The sequence below is a fragment of the Euwallacea similis genome, chromosome 3 (assembly GCF_039881205.1).
Source record: "Euwallacea similis isolate ESF13 chromosome 3, ESF131.1, whole genome shotgun sequence".
Classification (NCBI taxonomy): Eukaryota; Metazoa; Arthropoda; class Insecta; order Coleoptera; family Curculionidae; genus Euwallacea; species Euwallacea similis.
Window position 1 is genome coordinate 8,408,809 of NC_089611.1, and position 19,908 is coordinate 8,428,716.

The 19,908-nt window shown below is 34.4% G+C and overlaps 1 protein-coding gene and 2 pseudogenes across 1 annotated transcript; 1 reads left to right on the top strand and 2 right to left on the bottom strand.

Moving 5' to 3' along the window:
• Positions 1-5: 5 nt before the first annotated feature.
• LOC136420093 (deoxycytidylate deaminase) lies at positions 6-19,798 on the top strand. Its single transcript, XM_066406860.1, has 4 exons — positions 6-155; positions 218-468; positions 4,229-4,442; positions 18,762-19,798. Exons 1-4 carry the CDS (start codon positions 136-138, stop codon positions 18,949-18,951), a joined length of 675 nt encoding a protein of 224 aa, XP_066262957.1. The 5' UTR covers positions 6-135; the 3' UTR covers positions 18,952-19,798.
• Positions 2,038-2,718, bottom strand: LOC136420096 (tigger transposable element-derived protein 6-like; annotated as a pseudogene).
• Positions 2,820-3,708, bottom strand: LOC136420097 (jerky protein homolog; annotated as a pseudogene).
• Positions 19,799-19,908: the final 110 nt, after the last annotated feature.

Here is a 19,908-nt window from a genome sequence, read left to right on the forward strand (position 1 = left end):
AACTTAACCAAAGTGTGCGTCTGACATTTCAGCATCAGAATTTTTAATGATTAACTTTTATCTATTAGTGATTTAAATAAGTAATTACGTAATTAAGTTATTCGACTTCTATGGGCCAGATAGTTACATCACATCATGAATTGCAAAGATGAAAAGTAAGTCTAGCAAAATCTAAGCTCAAAAAACTAGGGTATCTCATAAATATGAATTAATACAGGGATAGCACTGACCTCAACATTAACAAAAAACGGAAAGGGTACCTGGAGTGGCCAGATTATTTTATGGCAGCTGCATTTTTAGCTGCACAAAGAAGCAAAGATCCATGTTCGCAAGTAGGGGCTTGTATAGTTAATGAGAACAATGTTATGGTCGGTGTTGGCTATAATGGGATGCCTATCGGGTGCAGTGATGATCAGTTCCCTTGGACCAAAAACTCCAAAAATAAACTTGAAAACAAACACTTCTATGGTATGTTTTAAGTAGAGTTGACCAGCATTTAACAAATCATATGAATTAGCCCAGGTTTGAGATTTACCTAAAATAAAATAAAGGTGACATAAAACCAGGTTTATGCAGCACATAATGCATATCATAGTGCAAGACATAGGAAGTGGGTTTTATGGTGGTACCTATTACTGTCTATACAGAACATAGCATAAACATAACAGGATATAAAAAGTTAATATCTTTTTAACTTACTGTGCAATCCTTATTCATTGTGTTATACATTATGTGCTGTATAAACCCATCTTAACATAACATGAAAAGCTTCACTTTATACAACTTTCTTAAGGACCACCATTATTATATATTTAGAGGGCTTGAAAAAAACCTTTTCAATGACAACATAAATCTCTATTGTCATAAGTAGATATTGAGAGACTAAGATGTAAAATTATCATTTTTAGGTGAAAAATACTTACATCAAATTGTTCTGTTATGAATAAAAGAGTTAGACTTTGCTAAGCTAGACTCTTGTATACAGGGTGAGTCGGGAGGATCGTGCCAAACTTCAGAAGCGTATTGTACATGAAAAATAAATGTAAAAAAACTCAAATGTTGTTATCCGATTTTCGTTTGTTTACAAGTTATAGCGTAAATAAAATTTTTTAACTAGGATTCTAAATTTATATATCTTAATATTCTAAATTCTAAATTCTAAATCCCGGCAAAGTGTCCATTTAAGAGAGTTGTCCGTCTAAGAGAGAGATGTGACGAAAAAGCGAATATAGCAAAACATTATATTATTTATTAATAACTAAAAATAATATTTAATATGTACGTAGAAAATGGCATAAGGTGTAAAAAAATATTACATATGTCGGAATAGTGTTTGATGCGTTTTCCATTTTGAAGGAAAGGTATCTCTTTAAAAGTCAAAGAATGAAAAGACAGACTAGCGAATTCACTACCCCACGACCGCTCTTCTGCTCGTCAATCTATTAACTGTCAGTTCTTTGTCCCTGTTGTGTTAACTTTCCCAGTCCTTCAGAACCGTGGGAAAAGTACCTGCTAGTCCCTATTACAAAGGAACCAATAGTTTAGTGTCACCCCAATAATTAACACACATGGCCACTTAAGAGCGTCGTGGTATTAGTGACCTCGCTTGACAATGCTTTTTCTTAAGACTGTCAGCCTGCCCTTCATCTTATTGTCTCTTCTAATATTACATCTACAGAACTAAAAACTAATAAATCTCCGACACATACATTATTATAACTTAAAAAGAAACCTAAATTACAATTTATATATTTTAAAATTTTTAATTAAGTCTAAAATATTCCTGCAGAGTTGTTCGTCGAGTTTTCTTGGTGATTAAAGTATCCCGGATGTGGAGATTCAGCTTAGATATTAAATTTAGAGCTGATAAGTTACCACGTGCCTCAACAAAGCATTTTAATTGCTGTGTCAAATCAGGTATATGTATATATCAACAATTGCTTATTGATATATATATACCCTCTTCTTCTGCTATATACTCATCATCTGAATCATCGGACACTCTTTCTTGCAAGCAAACCTCCAGGCATGCGGAATCATCTATTTTTTCGAACAAGATATTATCGTCTACGGTGTAAAAGTCCCCTGTATCACTATCATTTTGCACTATCACTATCAATTCCAAAATCATTTTTTACGTTTCAATATTTGAGCTAAAAGTGACAATAGAAGGTCATCTTTAGTATCTGAATTTTCTAGACTATGTGGTGCATTTTCACGGTTAGTAGAGTGAGTAATTCCAGATTTGTAGAAGTAATTATGAATTGTACTTTCTGTTACTTTGTCCCATGCATAAGATAAATTGTATTTAAAATATGTATATTCTTTGATAATTCTTGAGCTGTTCAGCAATATTAATGGCTACTAAAAGTTTTTTCACAATAAATGTTCTGTAAAGATTTGAAACTTTTAATAATGCCCTGATCTAAAGACTGACATTCAGAAGTACAGTTAGAAGGGAAAAAAATCAGTTCAATATTTTTTCACTATGTCTCTTGGATGAGAACACACATTGTCAAGAAATAACAGAATGTTTCGTTTCTCATGTTTCATCCTTTAATCCAACTGCACCAACCATTCTGTCATTAGTTCACCAGTCATCCATGATTTTTTATTCCATTTCCAAGTAACCGATAAATCATTTAGATTAATATGTTTGAAAGTCCTTGGTTTTTCTGTTTTTCCTATTACTAGCGGTTTTTCTTTTTTGCCAGTCATATTACACAAAACAGTATTGTAAATCTTTCTTTCGAAAGTTTGCCTCCAGTGCATCTTTCACGTTTCAGATGTAATGTTTTGTTGGGAAGTGAACGAAAAAATAGCCCGGTTTCATCTGCATTATAAATCTTTTCTGAAAAAGATGTGTTTATAATTGAAGGAATTTTGGCCAAAAATGTGGCAACATCATTGGGATTTACACTCGCAGCCTCCCTAGATATGGCTCTGAAAGCGATATTGTGTCGGATACAAAACTTTTCCAGCCAACCTTCGGAAGCACTAAAATTATTATAACTTAATCCATCATCGATTTCTTTGGCTTTTGTTTTTAGTAATACACCTGAAAATATACATACATATACAGTAAAATCCCTCTTAAGCGGACACTGATGGTACCATAAATTTTGTCCGCTCAAAGGGAAAAAAGTTCAGGTATAACAGATATTTTTTATTATATAAAATCATCCAGAAAACATATACATATGTATTTAAATAAAGGATTTTTTATTGAAAAAATAAACATGTATACACATTAAATAAAAATAAGATAAAAATTCATCTAATGTAATTTCATGAATTTTTGGGACCGGGACAAAGTGTCCGCTCAAGAGGGGTGTCTGCTTAAGAGAGGTGTCTGCTATGAGAGATTTCACTGTATATTTAAAATTTTATTTACGTCAAATCACTTTAAATTAAAATAATGAACATACCTGATAATGGAATACCTTTACTACGAGTCCGAATAAACCACTCATAACGCAACCTATCGATATTTCTACCTTCTTCTTTTAAAAAGCTTCGTTTTTCACATACGTTTATATTTGAGCGAAATTTAGTTAATAGATGTTCTTTATTTTCAATATTAGCTGCCTGTGTTTTTCCTATTTCAAAGCGTTTTGCTAAATCACGGACACTAAATTTTTCCTTATCGAATGTTTCAATTACATGGACTTATTGTTTAAGCGTTAGAACATTCCGTTTCGACGACATGTCGGCAATGTTACAACACTACAGGCAAAATTACAAATTATTATTGCTTCCGCGAATAGGTCCACGCACTCTAGTGGGGAACTACCCATTGAATCCTAAAAAACCCCGACTGTTTATTTTTGCGCGCAAGTTGAAATGTTGTTTTCCGTCCGCTCAATAGAGAGCTTTACTGTTTCATGGGACTGGATTTCGGTGTCCGCGTCCGTCCAAGAGAGTGTCCGCTCAAGAGAGAGCTGAATATATAAGAAATCAATATAGCAAAATCGGCGCCACAAAAAGTGTTCGTTCAAGAGAGTTGTCCATCTATTAGAGGTGTCCGTAACAAGAGGTACATATAAGAAATTTATCCATATGATATTGACACCAATGTATTTCTTATGAATGTCAAAGTATATTTATACATAGGTTAATTTAATTTGCAATTTAAGTAAATTAAACGATGGACTATATAACATTTTTTGTTTCTACTGTACCCAATTTAAGCCCTATTTACACTTTTTCATTATTTTTTATTTTGTAGTGTGTCACGCGGAACTTAATGCAATATTAAATAAAAATTGTACCAGTGTCAAAAATTGCACTATGTATGTGGGGTTATTTCCTTGTAATGAATGTGCCAAAGTTATAATTCAATCAGGAATAAAAGAAGTTGTTTATATGTCAGATAAACATGAAAGGAAATTATCAACAATTGCTGCCAAAAACATGTTTGATGCTGTTGGTATTGAATATAGGTGAGTGTGATCATATATTTTATGTGAGTTGAATTATCTTGTTTGTTTTGGTATTTTCTATTCTTTCATATTTGCATATCTTAAGAAGATATGGTAAAAATATCAGAATTTCTAGAAATAACAAATTCCATTTAGTAAGTGAACACAAAATAGTTACTTGTTTATTATATAGGTTAGTCACATTTGGATAGTTTTGACAAGAGAAACCCATTTTTTAATCATGTAGAGAAACACTTTTTGAGGAGAATTTAACGGCGAAAACCGTATTTTGATATCTATTACCGCCTCAAAGCTACAGGGCATTTTTTTAAAACTACCTGTAAATCTTATCCTCTTTAAAATTTTTATTTTTTTTAAGTTTAATTTTCATTTTTTAAAAAGCAATATTTTTAGGAATATTGAGAGAAATTTTAATTTTTTAAATAGGACATCCTCTATATAATTGATTCATTCTATAGCCCTCTTCTTGCTGATTCCAAAAATATAAGGTTTATTCTACACAAAGATATACAGGGTGCCCAAGATAAGGAGGGCCAACTAAGGGAATCTTCGAAACGGTAAGAGATACAGATTTGGTTAAATGGAAGAAAAGTTGCGCAATCAATGACCTAAAAAAATGGTGTTTAGAAATCGCCAAAATATTTTTTGGTTTTTGAGATATTTGGAAAAAATTGGATTTTCCGATTTTACATATTATTTTTTTCTGGCGGTAATATTAAACCTAGACCAAAACTGATGGTACTTCTCTACAGCATCTGTATCGTTTCGAAGATTCCCTTAGTGGCCCTCCTTATCTTGGGTACCCTGTATAGGGCAAAGTTGTCTAATTTGTACCATTTTGAACTTAACTGACAATAACTATCAAAATAATCCAAATTTTCCGTAATAAAATAGTCTGGATTCTTAATCCTTAAATGCATGATTTTTTTAATTAGAAACAAAAAATATATATACTACATCAGTTAACAAGTTTAAAACACAGGAAAAATAATTAAAAAAATATTTGGACGTTATTTAAATTTTTTAAGAACCACAAAAAAAGTGTTTCCAAATGGCTACAATATGCAGTTATGTTGAAACGAGTGTCAAAATGACGTAGTAATACTAAACATGAACATTTTTAAAGCAATTCTTATTTTTGTTTAAACATAATTCTAGCCCACACTTTTCACATTTTGTGTGTGTGAAACCTTTGCATTGTGAATATTTGCACCTTATTTTGGAATCCTGATGTATAGGACAATGACTAATTTGATCTGTTCGCAGTTCTTTGGGAGGAACATGTTTCGTCGGACCTATCTTTCTTTTTTCTGCAATTTCTTGTTCCAAGTTGTTTGGTTTTTCACGTTTTCCATGTGTGGATCTAAAATTGCACAAATGGTAGGCGACTGCGGCTCTAAATTCAGATTAATTCAGTAATTTGCCACTTCCATTCTCAGAATGTACGTGTTTGTAAAGTAACCATATGTTTACCAAAGATAAGTCAATCAAACGATAAAATATTCGTATATACAATTTTTTTTTCTAATAAAACTGTCTACTAAAATCTTCCCATAAAAGTGTCTAATAAATCTACTTTTCCTATGTGTTTATTAAATTCTTGTTGTACAGTGACCCATTTTTGATAGTTTCCAGAGGTATCATGGAAACTACTGTAGATAGCGTAAAACGGTTTACGCAATAATTTGCTACTTTTTTGTGAAACAAATAATGGTGCTGATAAAATGTTCATAGTTAGCTTCATTTTTGAACTACAGGGTGATTTTGAAAAAATGCCATTTTGCGACCTCCCCACGTATTTCCTTTATCTCCTGGCTTATCGAAACGGAGAAAATGAATTCCTAGGTAGAATTTTCCGTAGAATCCAGAAGCGTACTCAGTTTTTTCTATATGTTATAATTTTTTGGTTATTGACTAAAGTTGGGTTTTTTCTTATGGAACACCCTGTATATTTTTTCATAATAAAATTCTACTTGTAATTCTCTTTTAAAAAATATATAATACTATAAGGTTATTTCTATATTTGGTTGGCGAAATTAATTATTAATTTCCAAATTATTTTTGTAAGTTGGCTATAAAAAACTGAAGGCTTTTTTTACTTTGATAGCAAATTACATGTATTTTCTTAGACTTACTTATACTTAATCGATGAAATTATTTACAACGCTATTCAAATTTTTCAAACTGTAAACCATTGACTCTTATGCAATTTTTAACATAATTTGTCTGTCTTTTTAAAGCATTTATTATGACAATTGGTCGTTCTTGAATTTGAGCAAAAGCTCTATGGATTGTCATTTTTAACTCGTCAATATTATTATATGTATTGAGTGAGGTATAATATAATTTGGAAACAACCCTAAAAGAAAAAATGTAACATTGAAAGATCCGGGGATCATGGAGGCCATCTCACTGGACCATGAGTGCCTAATCACCTATTGTTAAAAGTTGCATTTAAAAATGTAGTAGTTACAAGGGCAGTATGAGCTGGAGCTCCATCTTATTGAAAAAAAAAAAGATTTCTATGTGCTAACGGAATCTCATCTATAATTTCAGAAATTACATGTTGCAAAATTTGAAGATACTTATTAACATTCAATCCTCCTTCAAAAATACAATAAAATATTTTACTTCCGATTATAAGGCAGAAAATGCTGAACCCAAATCGTCCTTGTTGTTGTCGAGGAAGGATATTATGTGGATTGTCTTGCGACCATCATAGAGTGTTATGCCTATTTAATATACCTGCACTAGTTATATGAACTTCATCGGATCAAATTATTTTCTAAAAAAAATTTCTATCACTGTTTAACTTCTGCAGATATCAATAACAAAAATCGAGCCGACGTTCTGCATCTTCAAGAAAAAGGTGATGAACAATTTTATATTTAAATGGTTTGAATTTATGCTTAAGTAATGTTCGCAAAACTGTTGATCTTGCAACGCCTCTGTTACTTTCAATTTTTCTACTTGAAACGGATGGGTTATTTGCTACACTAGCTAAGACGTTAATTTCTTCAATTTCCCTATTTTCTTTATTATAAATTTTCGAATGTGGCCTGCAAAACGAGCCATAATTTATTAAATTCCTTTTAAGTCGTGGATAAAATCTTTTTTCGGGTTGTCTGTGTTCAGGAAATTTAAAATTACTTATCACAATTTAAACAATCAATAACAAATAAAGTTAAGTAGACCTAGGTACACTTATCGGATCGGTTGAAATACATTTCTTGAGTTTGTTCAATATTCTCATTGCACTGTATATAACAAACTAATGCATCATATTTTTCAGAACTTTCAAAAACTGCCATAACAAGGAGTGGGAAACTTAATATATTATAGTTTAACTTAAATTTCCAGAAAATACATGTAATTTTTTGTCAAAGTAAAAATCCTTCTGTTTTTCATAGTGTACTTACTAAAAATAATTTAGAAATTAATAAATATTAATTTTGTCAATCAAATATAGAATCAACTCTATAGTATTATATACCGTGTGTATTAAAAATTTCCGGATCAAGTAGATCATGGAATTTATTTGATAGCGAATCCGTATGTCTTTGATACGTTCTGCGTAATCTTGAACATAAATGAACCAACCTAACCTTATTTAAAAATACCACTCTGTTTACCTGTATTATTAGTTGGTTTTTATTAAAAATAGTCTTTTCTTAGACTTCACGGACTTGTGTGTTGGTTAGTTAAAGTTTTCTGAGTGCAAGAAATGCTGCTTACACTCGAACAAATAGCCTTTATGGTTAAGTTTTATTTTCAGAATGGCGAGTTCATAAACGGAGAATGGATCTACAAAATTCAACCTTGTCTCCAAGAGTTTCGTGAAAAATATCCCCGCATTGCGGTGATGGAATTGCAATTTTGTAGCAAATTATGAAATTGTTTTGTGAAACTGACAGTGTTCAAAGAACATCAGGAAGTGGTGGACCAACTAACAGGGTTGATATTTATAGGCCCATTTTCTGTTTATGAACTCGCCATTCATAAAATAAGACTCAATCATCAAGGCTTTTTGTTTGAGTGCAAAAACCATTTTTTGCACCCAGAAAACTTTAACTAAGCAACACACAAGTCCATGAAGTCTTAGAAAAGACTATGTTTAATAAAAATCAACTAATAATACAGGTAAACAGAGTGGTATTTTTAAATGAGGTTAGGTTAGTTCATTTATGTTCGAGATTACGCAGAACGTATCAAAGACATACGGATTCGCTTTGAAAAAATTCCATGGCATACTTGATCAGAATTTTTTTAATACATACAGTATTTTTTACACAATTTTTTACACAAAAAGAATTTTATTATGAAAAAATATACAGGGTGTTCCATAAGAAAAAACCCAACTTTAGTCAATAACCAAAAAATTATAACATATAGAAAAAACTGAGTACGCTTCTGGATTCTACGGAAAATTCTACCTAGGAATTCATTTTCTCCGTTTCGATAAGCCAGGAGATAAAGGAAATACGTGGGGAGGTCGCAAAATGGCATTTTTTCAAAATCACCCTGTAGATGAAACATATAGCTAACTATGAAAACTTTGTCAGCAACATCATTTTTTTCACAAAAAAATAGCAAACTATTGTGTAAACCGTTTTACGCTATCTACAGTAGTTTCCATGATACCTCCGAAAGCCAAAAAAAAATGAACTACCCTGTACAATGTAAGAGCGCTCTACTTCAATGATCCTTTTTTCTTTACGATCAAATCTTTTTATACTTGAAACGGGATTCTTTCCTGTAAATGACGAAATAAAAGTTAAATATTTGTTATCTTTCCAAATCACTGAAAATATTTCAATTCCGTCGATTGTTGTGACATATTCATGACTAGTACCGCGCACAGAATTTTTCAGAAAAGCCTATGTAGGCAATTTGGTAATCTATTTCTGCGTAAAAAGATAAATCATTCCTTATTTTGTCAAGGGCACTATGAGAGATAATGCTGTGTAATAATTATCATGATACAATTTAAAATTTTTTCCTCGTAGTATAATCCTAACCAATCTCAAAACGAGATTTGAAGTGCTCCCAGGTCCGATTCACCGTCTTGTAGACCCTTAAAACCTTTTTGACCGGCGTAAATTTCGAATTAATAGGCGAATCCTGTTATACCTGATAAAACATAGAATTTGAAACCCCACTTTTTGGTTTCATTGGCATATATTGTTTCAAATAATACCTTACTTTGGTAGAGTATATTTGTTCATCGATACTAAGATGTTCCTCTAAGGCAACCAAACCAAATTTATTGTTGAGGTGATCAACGATAGGTCTTATTTCATAGAGTTTGTCATGTCCTTGTTGATCGCGAGTTATAAAACTTTGATTGATATTGAATTGTAAAAATAATTTAATTTTTTCGAATTTATTTACAGGCATTACATCGGCTACAAGTGAACATCTAAGTTCTTTACTCCAGAATAATCTCGTATTAGGCATGTGAATTAATAACATATACATATGTTATTATTCCTATATATATTGCTTTTTATCGGCCATTGTGAAAATCGGTGGTCTTTCGGATCTTTGTTGTACTCCGTAAAGGTTAGTTTCATTTACGATTTTAGTGAACAACTCATTGGGAAAGAAAAAACTGAAAAACTCACAAGGACTGTCACGTTTACAGATACTTCATTCTAGTTTTGTGTCTCCATTGAAACGTATCATTTGATTTTCTTTAATCGCATTGATTTTTCTTTCTAGATCGTGTTCTTTCTAATATCTGCCCGTTTTTTTTTATATCTTTTTGCCGTTGCCGTAAAATACTTAGAGGTACATAGTCCTCTTCGCCATCACTCGATTCCACATTAGTTACGACTTCTGGGTTTTGATCATTCTTGTGCGCGAATGAATGAGCTTTCGTTTGACTGAAACACTTCTGATCAACCGTATTCTGTATTTGAGTAAATTTTGATGAGCCAGCTACCATTAAGTCATCTTGAAACTCGCTAAGGCTTTCATGATCACTTAAAACCTCATCGTCACTTTCCAAGTCCGTAAAACTTTGCTAGTATTCAATCGGTTGTTTTTCTAACAAGAACCACTTATCTTTACTCATGCTGAAAGAGAAGACAAATGCAATAACACAGTAGAACTTAATGCATGCAGTATTCAATTGGCAATAACACAAAACAAACAAAAAGCAGTATTTGGAGAAAAGCAAGGTTGCAAAATTACTAGGCTGTAATATATACCTTACGCACTAAGAATCCCAATTTTAAAAGCCAAAAATAATATTGTGAACAAAATAACAAAATTCGAAACTTTTACAATGTGACTGGATTACTGTGAATAACACAAATGGTTGAAATATCCTAGAGAGCCCCTTTTATTCGTGAATGACACAATTGAGATTTTAAATAGTAAATATTCAATCGGCTACGCCATGCAGCGAGCCGAAATTTTCCGTTCTTCACATTAGATATGTTTAAATACTGTCGTGTTACCAAATGGCAACACCATGCATTTAAGGATTAATTGGTCCTTTATTCACAGAACTGAGCACTCATCAACTTATTTTTGCTAATAGGTTTTTCACAAATAACTTAAGACAAAAAGTTTACAAAAGGTACAAATCACAACGAGTTGCCTAATTTGTACCCTTAGATTTTGTTATCGGTTTTAAAAATGAAATGCTTAATAAAAAAGGAAATTTTAATGTACTCGTATTAACTATATTAACATCAGAAAATTTTCAAAACGCTAACAAAAAAACAAATTCATTTGAAGAAAAAAACTTCATTTCGGTCTTAGAATCAGGTTTTTTTCTGTTGAGCAGAAACTTTCAAATTTTCCTTATACTCAGAACTAGTGACTACTAGAGCTTTTTGAATTCCTCTCCAACGTCTTGTGTCGCTTCCTCTTTTTTTGACCTTGTTTTAGTTTTTGATTGTGCTCAAATCTAGTGGACTGTTTTGGCAGAGGAGCAATCGCCTGTAAAGGGGCACGTAAGACCTTACTTGTAGAAGATAGAAATTCAAGTTCAACATTTTGCAAGTTTTCACGATTTTTAAATATAATGAAAGGCACATTATCGTTAGTAGACCAATCCATTTCAATTATTTTTTTATTTTTTAAAACAGGAGATTGTTGGAATACCTTAGAAACAAGAAAGTCTGATTCTTTAAAAACATTCCTATCAACCGGCCATATTCCAGAAAAAGAAAAATAATTTTTTACGTTCTCAATTGTTGCAGCTTTTCCATAAGCTTCTTCTAAAAGTGCTGCAACTTGATACTGAGTTACAGGCCTTCCGACATTGGTTCTCAGCCACTTTTTCATAGCTTGATTATAATAAGCTCCAAGTGGTTTAAAAAAAGAACGGTCCAGCGGCTGCAATCGGTGTGTAGTATGACCCGATAACTGAAGCATTATTACACCGTTCTGTAGCCAAATTCAAAGCATTCAGATTTTTGCAATGCATTGTGTGGCTGTCTAAAAGCAGAATAATTTTTTTCAGCAAAATCGAAAACTAGTTTTCTGACATTTCGAATTGTAAGTCAAAAGAAAAACTCAGAAAATCTCCAAATGTGCAAACAAAAATTTATTATTCCCACTATTTTTGTAAGTAGTTAAATGCAACGCATTTTTCTAGCAGTACCCGATATTTTGAGTTGTATTCATTATGTATTACTAATTTATACAGGGTATCCGGAAATTAGAGGTAAATATTTCAAGGGATGATTGTATGACCAAAAATATGTAGGAAATTTCATATAAGCATAGGTCGACAAATGGGGGGGCTAAGGGAGCTAGACCCTTTTAAAAGGTGAACCCTGAATATGATTTTTTATCGATATATTCGAAACGGTTTGAGGTAAAGTTATGAAATTTGGACTGTTAACTCAGATTTTTATGATAAATTAAAACACTTAAACGAAATTTAAAAATCTTATTTAGATGTGTGTTAAACAGGGCCGGCTTAGGCCATTTTAAGCCCTATCTTTTTTTATTGTAATTTTTCCTACATTTTGACTACATAAATTGAAAAAGCATGGTTCTCTAGATTAAAAAGGTACTTTTTGTCGACTGACTTCGAAATAAGGCTTCGTTTTCGAGAAAGATCGATTTTAAATATTATGTGCAATGTGTCATGTAACGTGAAAAATTAATTAAGTAAATAATTATTTATTTATTTATTTTATTTTATAAAAATGATCTCCTTCTAGTACCAAACATAAATTAATTCTTTTTAAAAAGTTTTTTTTTTCACGTTACATGACACTTTGCATATGCTATTTAAAATCGATATTACTCGAAAACGAGGCCTTATTTCGAAGTCGACAAAAAGTACCTTTTTAATCTAGAAAACCATTCTTTTTCAGTTCATGTAGTCAAAATGTATGAAAAGTTAGGGCTTAAAATAGCTTAAGCCGGCCCTGTTTAACACACATCTAAACAAGATTTTTAAATTTTGTTTAAGTTTTTTAATTTACTATAAAAATCTGAGTTAACTTTCAAAATTTCATAACTTTACTTCAAACTGTTTAGAATATATCGATAAAAAACCATTTTCAAACTTCTCCTTTTAAAAGGGTCTAGCTCTCTTAGGGTCCATTTGCCGACCTATGCTTATATGAGGTTTCCTACATATTTTGGTCATACAATCATCCCTTGAAATATTTACCTCTAATTTCCGGACACCCTGTATACATATATGTGAGCTTTCATAAAGAAAGCCATATGGGGTTACTTATCAACTTATTTAATGTAAATGCAAAAAACATGTTGTCCCATAATATTGTAACTTATCCTTGGACATGTGCGGAATGTCACAGGCACCTACTGGTGCCCCATTGTAAATTAGAAATGGACTAAACTTGTACTAGTCAAAATAGATCATTCGTGGTAAAGATAAAGGTCTGTTTATCATCTCGCCTAAAAACATATGGAGGTGCGAATAAGATGATTAAAGGATGTAAGCGTGGGAAGAATGTGGAAGGTATGGTGACAGGCTTTTTGGAAGAAAAGCAGATGCACCCGGGGTGACCCTCACGCATCAAAAAGGGATTCATTCGATTCCCGATTCTAGAGAAATAAAGAAGTATCACCTAAACTTGTGTTTTTGTTTCTCTACGAGTTTGGAAGATCTGACATCAGAAGTGGGATAGACTCGCGAAGATACCACAACGTGTAAAACAATTATTTGTGTGAAAAGTGCGCTTGTTTTGTGGGTGCGTTTCGTGTGCAGAAAAGTACGCTAGCATGGAAGAATTGACCAGTGTTTTGACGGCTGTTCTTCGTGAAATGCAACAACGGCCTCAACAAGCTGTGCCTGTGCTGCAGGCGCCTGCTATGCCAGTGGACATTCCGACCTTCGACCCCTCGAAGAGCGATGTAGGGGCGAACGGGTGGTGTGATGACGTGCAGGCCTTGGCGACCACCTTTAATTGGACTGATTTCGAACAACTTTGCCGAGCTGCAAGCGCTTTGGAGGGCGACGCTAAGGAGTGGTACAATAATTGGCACCCAGCAAGAAAGGATTGGGCTAGTTTTCGAGCAGAAATTTGTCAGCTCTATCCTGTACGACGAAACCTGAGCGAGCGGTTGCGCAGGGCAAGCTTGTACACCAGCGGACAAGCACCGGGTTACTGTGAGTACGCACGAAAGAAGATATCGTTATTGAAAGGGCTGAATTTTAACCTAAGTGTTGGTCAAATAATTGAGCTGGTTATTGGTGACATAACCGACACTCATGTTAAAACAGCAGCCTTTAATAGCAATATTGATTCTATTGCGACGCTACTTAATGTACTTAGTAATTATCAAATCAATAAACAAGGCCATCAGCCTCAAGGAAAATCCTTAAAACGTCCCCGTCCAGATCTGCCTAGGCAGAACGACGAAGGGATAATTTGTTATAATTGTAATAAGCCTGGGCATATGAGTCGAAACTGTGGGAAATCGTCCAAATTGAGCGATACTACTACTGCGGGTGGTCTAAATCCGATGGAAGTTAAAAAGCCTTGCGATATCTGCAAAAAAATCGGACATTCTCCCGAAAAGTGTTTTTTTAAAAATAAAAGAGGGGGCCACTTGTCGAGATTCTCGAAAATAAATTATTTCTGCGTAAGCTTAGATAGTGATTTTTGCGTCAAGTTTAAAATACAAGATTTGACTGTAAACTGCCTAATCGACACTGGTGCCGAATGTAGCCTCATCTCTGAGAAAGTCGCTAATAAACTAAATTGCCGTTTTGAACCAAGTTTCGTTATATTAAGGGGTATAGGTGGTAACCTAGTACCAACTTGTCGAAGGGCGGCTTTGTTGCTCGAAAGAGAGGGTACTGCATTCGATATCACCTTTTATGTTGTCGAAAGTTCTGCTATGAAACCAGACGCTATACTAGGCAGGGATTTGCTCAATTATAAGGGGGTTAAAATTTGCACTGACTCGCGCGGTACCAAAATTTACCTAGATGATGAGGAAGATAAGAATGAATCTAAAACAATTCAAAATGTAAGCATTTCTCCCGAACAAATTAAGACAGGCGTACAAGGGGGCGAATACGATGAATTGCTAAGGTTATTGACGAAATATAGCGATTTCATAGCTACTGGTAATTCCGTTGGGGCAATAAAAACTGGCGAAATGGAAATAAGATTGAAGAGCGATAAAATAATACATTACAACCCGTATCGAATGTCATTGAGCGAGCGAGAAAAAGTTAAGGGAATTATCAAAGATCTATTGCGAAACAAAATCATTCGCGAAAGTACATCGCCATACGCTAGCCCGGTTATTTTAGTCCACAAAAAGGATGGTAGTCATCGTTTATGCGTGGATTACCGCGCACTCAACGAAATCACCGTCAAAGATCGCTTTCCGTTACCACGCATAGACGACCAAATTGACCAACTGGGAGGACACGGGTACTTCACGACCCTAGACATGGCGGCTGGATTTCACCAGATCCCTGTGGCCAAGAATTCGATCGAAAAGACGGCATTCGTGACGCCGGACGGACATTTTGAGTACTTGCGTGTACCCTTTGGGCTGTCGAACTCTCCTGCGGTGTTTCAGCGGGCAATTTGTAAGGCGCTAGGCAAACTTAAGGACGCCGACGCGTTGGTATATTTGGACGACATAATTATCCCGTCTAGAACCATACGAGAAGGATTTGATAAGCTCGATAGGGTATTAGCTTCTCTTACTAGAGCGGGTTTCACTTTAAACATCGATAAATGTAAGTTTCTCGAGAACCGAATTCTTTATCTTGGCCACGAAATATCTCTAGAGGGTGTAAGACCTGATAAAAGGAAATTGGCCGCTTTGTTTAACGCGCCCGATCCAAAAAATGTTAAACAAGTCCGACAGTTCATGGGTTTGGCCGGTTATTTCCGCAAGTATGTCCCCGAGTTCGCCGCACGTACCGCTTGCATTACGAAATTAACGAAAAAAGATGTGAGTTTCGAATGGGGAATTGACCAGAAAATTGCCAAGAGTTATGTTTGCGCGTTTTTAAGTCAGCACCCCCTTTTGGCAATTTTCGACCCAACATTAAACACCGAGCTCCATACAGACGCGAGTTCTTTAGGGTATGGGGCGATTCTATTTCAAAAACATGACAACAAACTAAAAGTTGTGTCGTATTTCTCAAAACGAGCTACGAAGGAGGAATGCAAGTACCATTCGTACGAACTCGAAACACTAGCTGTGTATTATGCCATAAAACATTATCGTGTTTACTTATTAGGGATAAACTTTAAACTTGTTACCGACTGCAACTCGCTTAGGTTGACACAGAAGAAGAAAGATTTAGCGCCCAGAGTTGCAAGATGGTGGCTTTATTTACAATCCTTCAATTTCGACATTGAGTATCGAAAAGGCAAATACATTCCCCATGTGGACTATTTCAGTAGGAATATTCCACAATCTCGGGAAGAACTTAGTTGCTCAGCTCCCGTGAACGTCCTCACGACCGACAACTGGCTCAAAATCAATCAAAAACGCGACCCCGAGACTCGCGAGATCAAATCAAAACTGCTTGATGGTTATCTGACTCACGAATATTTCTGCCAAAACGACATCTTATTTAGAAAAATAAATCCGGGCCAAAATCCACCAATCTACAGAGCTTTTGTCCCAAAAGGAAGCAGGCTCGGGTTACTAAAAATATTCCATGATGAACAGTCTCACGTGGGACCAGATAAGACATTTGCTAAAATAAATCACTACTTCTGGTTTCCACGAATGGCTAGGTTTGTCAAAAAATACTGCGATCGATGCCTAAAGTGTATCGTGAACAAGAAGCATACTGGACCCAAACAGGGACGGCTACATCCTATCAATAAAATCCCCATTCCTTTCCACACCGTACACTGTGACTGTGTTGGTCCATTCCCTACATCACCAGACGGTTACAAGCATGTCCTTCTTGTAATCGATGCCTTCACAAAATACCTGTTTTTGATCCCCTTAAAAACCCTCTCCGGCCCTGAGACATGCGAGAAATTAAAGACTTATCTAACTATATTCGGAAACACTAAACGACTAATATGCGATAGAGGAACCAATTTCACTGATCAACAAGTGAAGCAGTTGCTTTCAGAGTTACAAATTACACAACATCTTATTGCTAAAAGTGCCCCGCGTGGAAATGGCCAAATTGAAAGATACGTCTCGACAATTCTAGATTTGCTCAGGGCGGATCTAAATGGCAACAAGTCAGAATGGACGAGCGTTCTTTCAAAGTTACAGTTAACTCTCAACACGACCATTCAAAAAACAACGGGTTTTTCCCCACTTTATCTACTCACAGGACAAACCTTAGATATCCCAGAGATTCAGAATTTGACAGAAACCATCAAGCCCGTGATAAGTACCAACCGAAATTTAGACAAAGACCGCAAAACAGCCCATGAACGCTCGTTGCGCTACGGATCAGAATCAAAAGAAAGATTTGACAAAAAGCGACGCATGACAAAAAAATTCGAAGTAGGCGATATAGTTTTTCACCCATCCGGGAACTCACATCTGTCCAAGTTAGACTCAAGATACGAAGGTCCATTTGAAATTTTGCAGATATTGCCTAACGACCGCGTAGAAATAAAAAACTTAGCCACTAACCGCAAACGAATTGTCGCCAAAGACATGATGCGAATATGGCCAGGCGAATTCGAAGAGGAAGTATCAGTAGTATATTGATAATAATTTTATAATTTCTTCTATTTAATAATTATTTAATAATTCTTGATATTACTGTATCTTATAGGTTTGTCCCTTGTAATATTTTTGTAGTTATGTTATCGCTATCAAGTGTTCTGTTCAACGGATGTCCGTATGAGCTTTATTAGTTGATAAAAACTTAGATTTATCACCTAAAAAAAAAAAAAAAAAAAAAAAAAAAAAAAAAAAAAAAAAAAATTGTTGAAAGACGTGCTCTTTGCGTTAGGTCATGAGTACCTAAACGTTGAAATGACGTGCTCTTTGCAATTGAAACTAATACTTTGAGAATTGTTGAAAGACGTGCTCTTTGCGTTAGGTCATGAGTACCCAAACGTTGAAATGACGTGCTCTTTGCAATTGAAACTAATACTTTGAGAATTGTTGAAAGACGTGCTCTTTGCGTTAGGTCATGAGTACCCAAACGTTGAAATGACGTGCTCTTTGCAATTGAAACTAATACTTTGAGAATTGTTGAAAGACGTGCTCTTTGCGTTAGGTCATGAGTACCTAAACGTTGAAATGACGTGCTCTTTGCAATTAAAATTAATATTTTGTAAATTGTTAAAATGGCGTAGTCTTCGCAATATAAAATGATAATGTTTTTACTATAGGTTTTAGTAAGGATAAAATTCGAGAACGAATTTTGTGTCAGGATTGGCCGTGTGAGCTTTCATAAAGAAAGCCATATGGGGTTACTTATCAACTTATTTAATGTAAATGCAAAAAACATGTTGTCCCATAATATTGTAACTTATCCTTGGACATGTGCGGAATGTCACAGGCACCTACTGGTGCCCCATTGTAAATTAGAAATGGACTAAACTTGTACTAGTCAAAATAGATCATTCGTGGTAAAGATAAAGGTCTGTTTATCATCTCGCCTAAAAACATATGGAGGTGCGAATAAGATGATTAAAGGATGTAAGCGTGGGAAGAATGTGGAAGGTATGGTGACAGGCTTTTTGGAAGAAAAGCAGATGCACCCGGGGTGACCCTCACGCATCAAAAAGGGATTCATTCGATTCCCGATTCTAGAGAAATAAAGAAGTATCACCTAAACTTGTGTTTTTGTTTCTCTACGAGTTTGGAAGATCTGACATATACATATCAAATAAATTATTATCATATTTTCAGACAATTTATACCAAAAAACCGCAAAATTGTCATTGATTTTGATGAAATCAACTGGAACGACCAAAGTCAATTGCCCAGCAGCCCAATTCATGACAATATCAGGACAAAAATGGAAACTTCAAGTGTGAATGTAAACTCAAATTTGACTAATTTTAAGGATACCGACATGGACAAAGGATGTGACATTTAGTTTTACGTTTTATGTGTATGTAAGATTTCGGTATCGTTATGGAAAGAAAAAAATAAAACAAAAGCAAGTTTTGAGGTACTTCTTTACTTGTCAAGGATCCGAGTCAGAATGCCCCCCGATACACATGTCTTATCCACCCCCGCGCTCTTTTCAAGAGCATTGATAAGCCACATTCCAGGCCTTTTCCCACGATTCCCTGACCCGTCATCAATTTTTCTCTCGCCTATGTTAAGGAATTCATAAACAACCCTCTATCGTTTTCTCACGCTTATCTTAGAAGTAGTTTACGGCTAACCCCCATGTCATTCTCACATGGTATTACTTGATAGTCTTAACATAAGCGAGGAATGCTCACATGTATGTATTAGGACCAGCTCTATAATTAGGTTTCAAATTAGTTTAACTGCACACTGAACTAGAACTAGCACTTGAATCATTTATAAGAGTCAAATTCATTTCATTTGTTAAAATTGGTAACACTAACGCTAATCTGATAACGTGTTTCAAATACCAGTTCTGATTCAGCTAAACCGAATTTTTAACCATGACTTTACACCTAAGTCTAAAGGTTAAATTATTAGTGTGCTGGTAATTTTTAATGTCAAGTTGGTGTTAGAAATCACAATATTAAAGATGGTTTATGGGAACAGTCTCCCATTTTCGGTAATAAATACTTGATATTGATTACCTTTCGTCTAGGGAGATTGTTTATGTTTATGTCTGATTCTTTTCTGGCTACGTTGTGTTTTTATTTTTTGGGTTCTATGTACCCTTTACTTCTTTGAATATGATATAGTTAGTCTGTAAGAGGTTACGGAACCACCTCAACCAAGCACTTTATTTCTCGTATAATATACTAATAGTTTATATACTATCAACGTGTATCATTCTGGTCACTCACACCCTGCATGGTTCATTTTACCAACAGTTGGAACCAAGAAATTGTCCATTACCTGG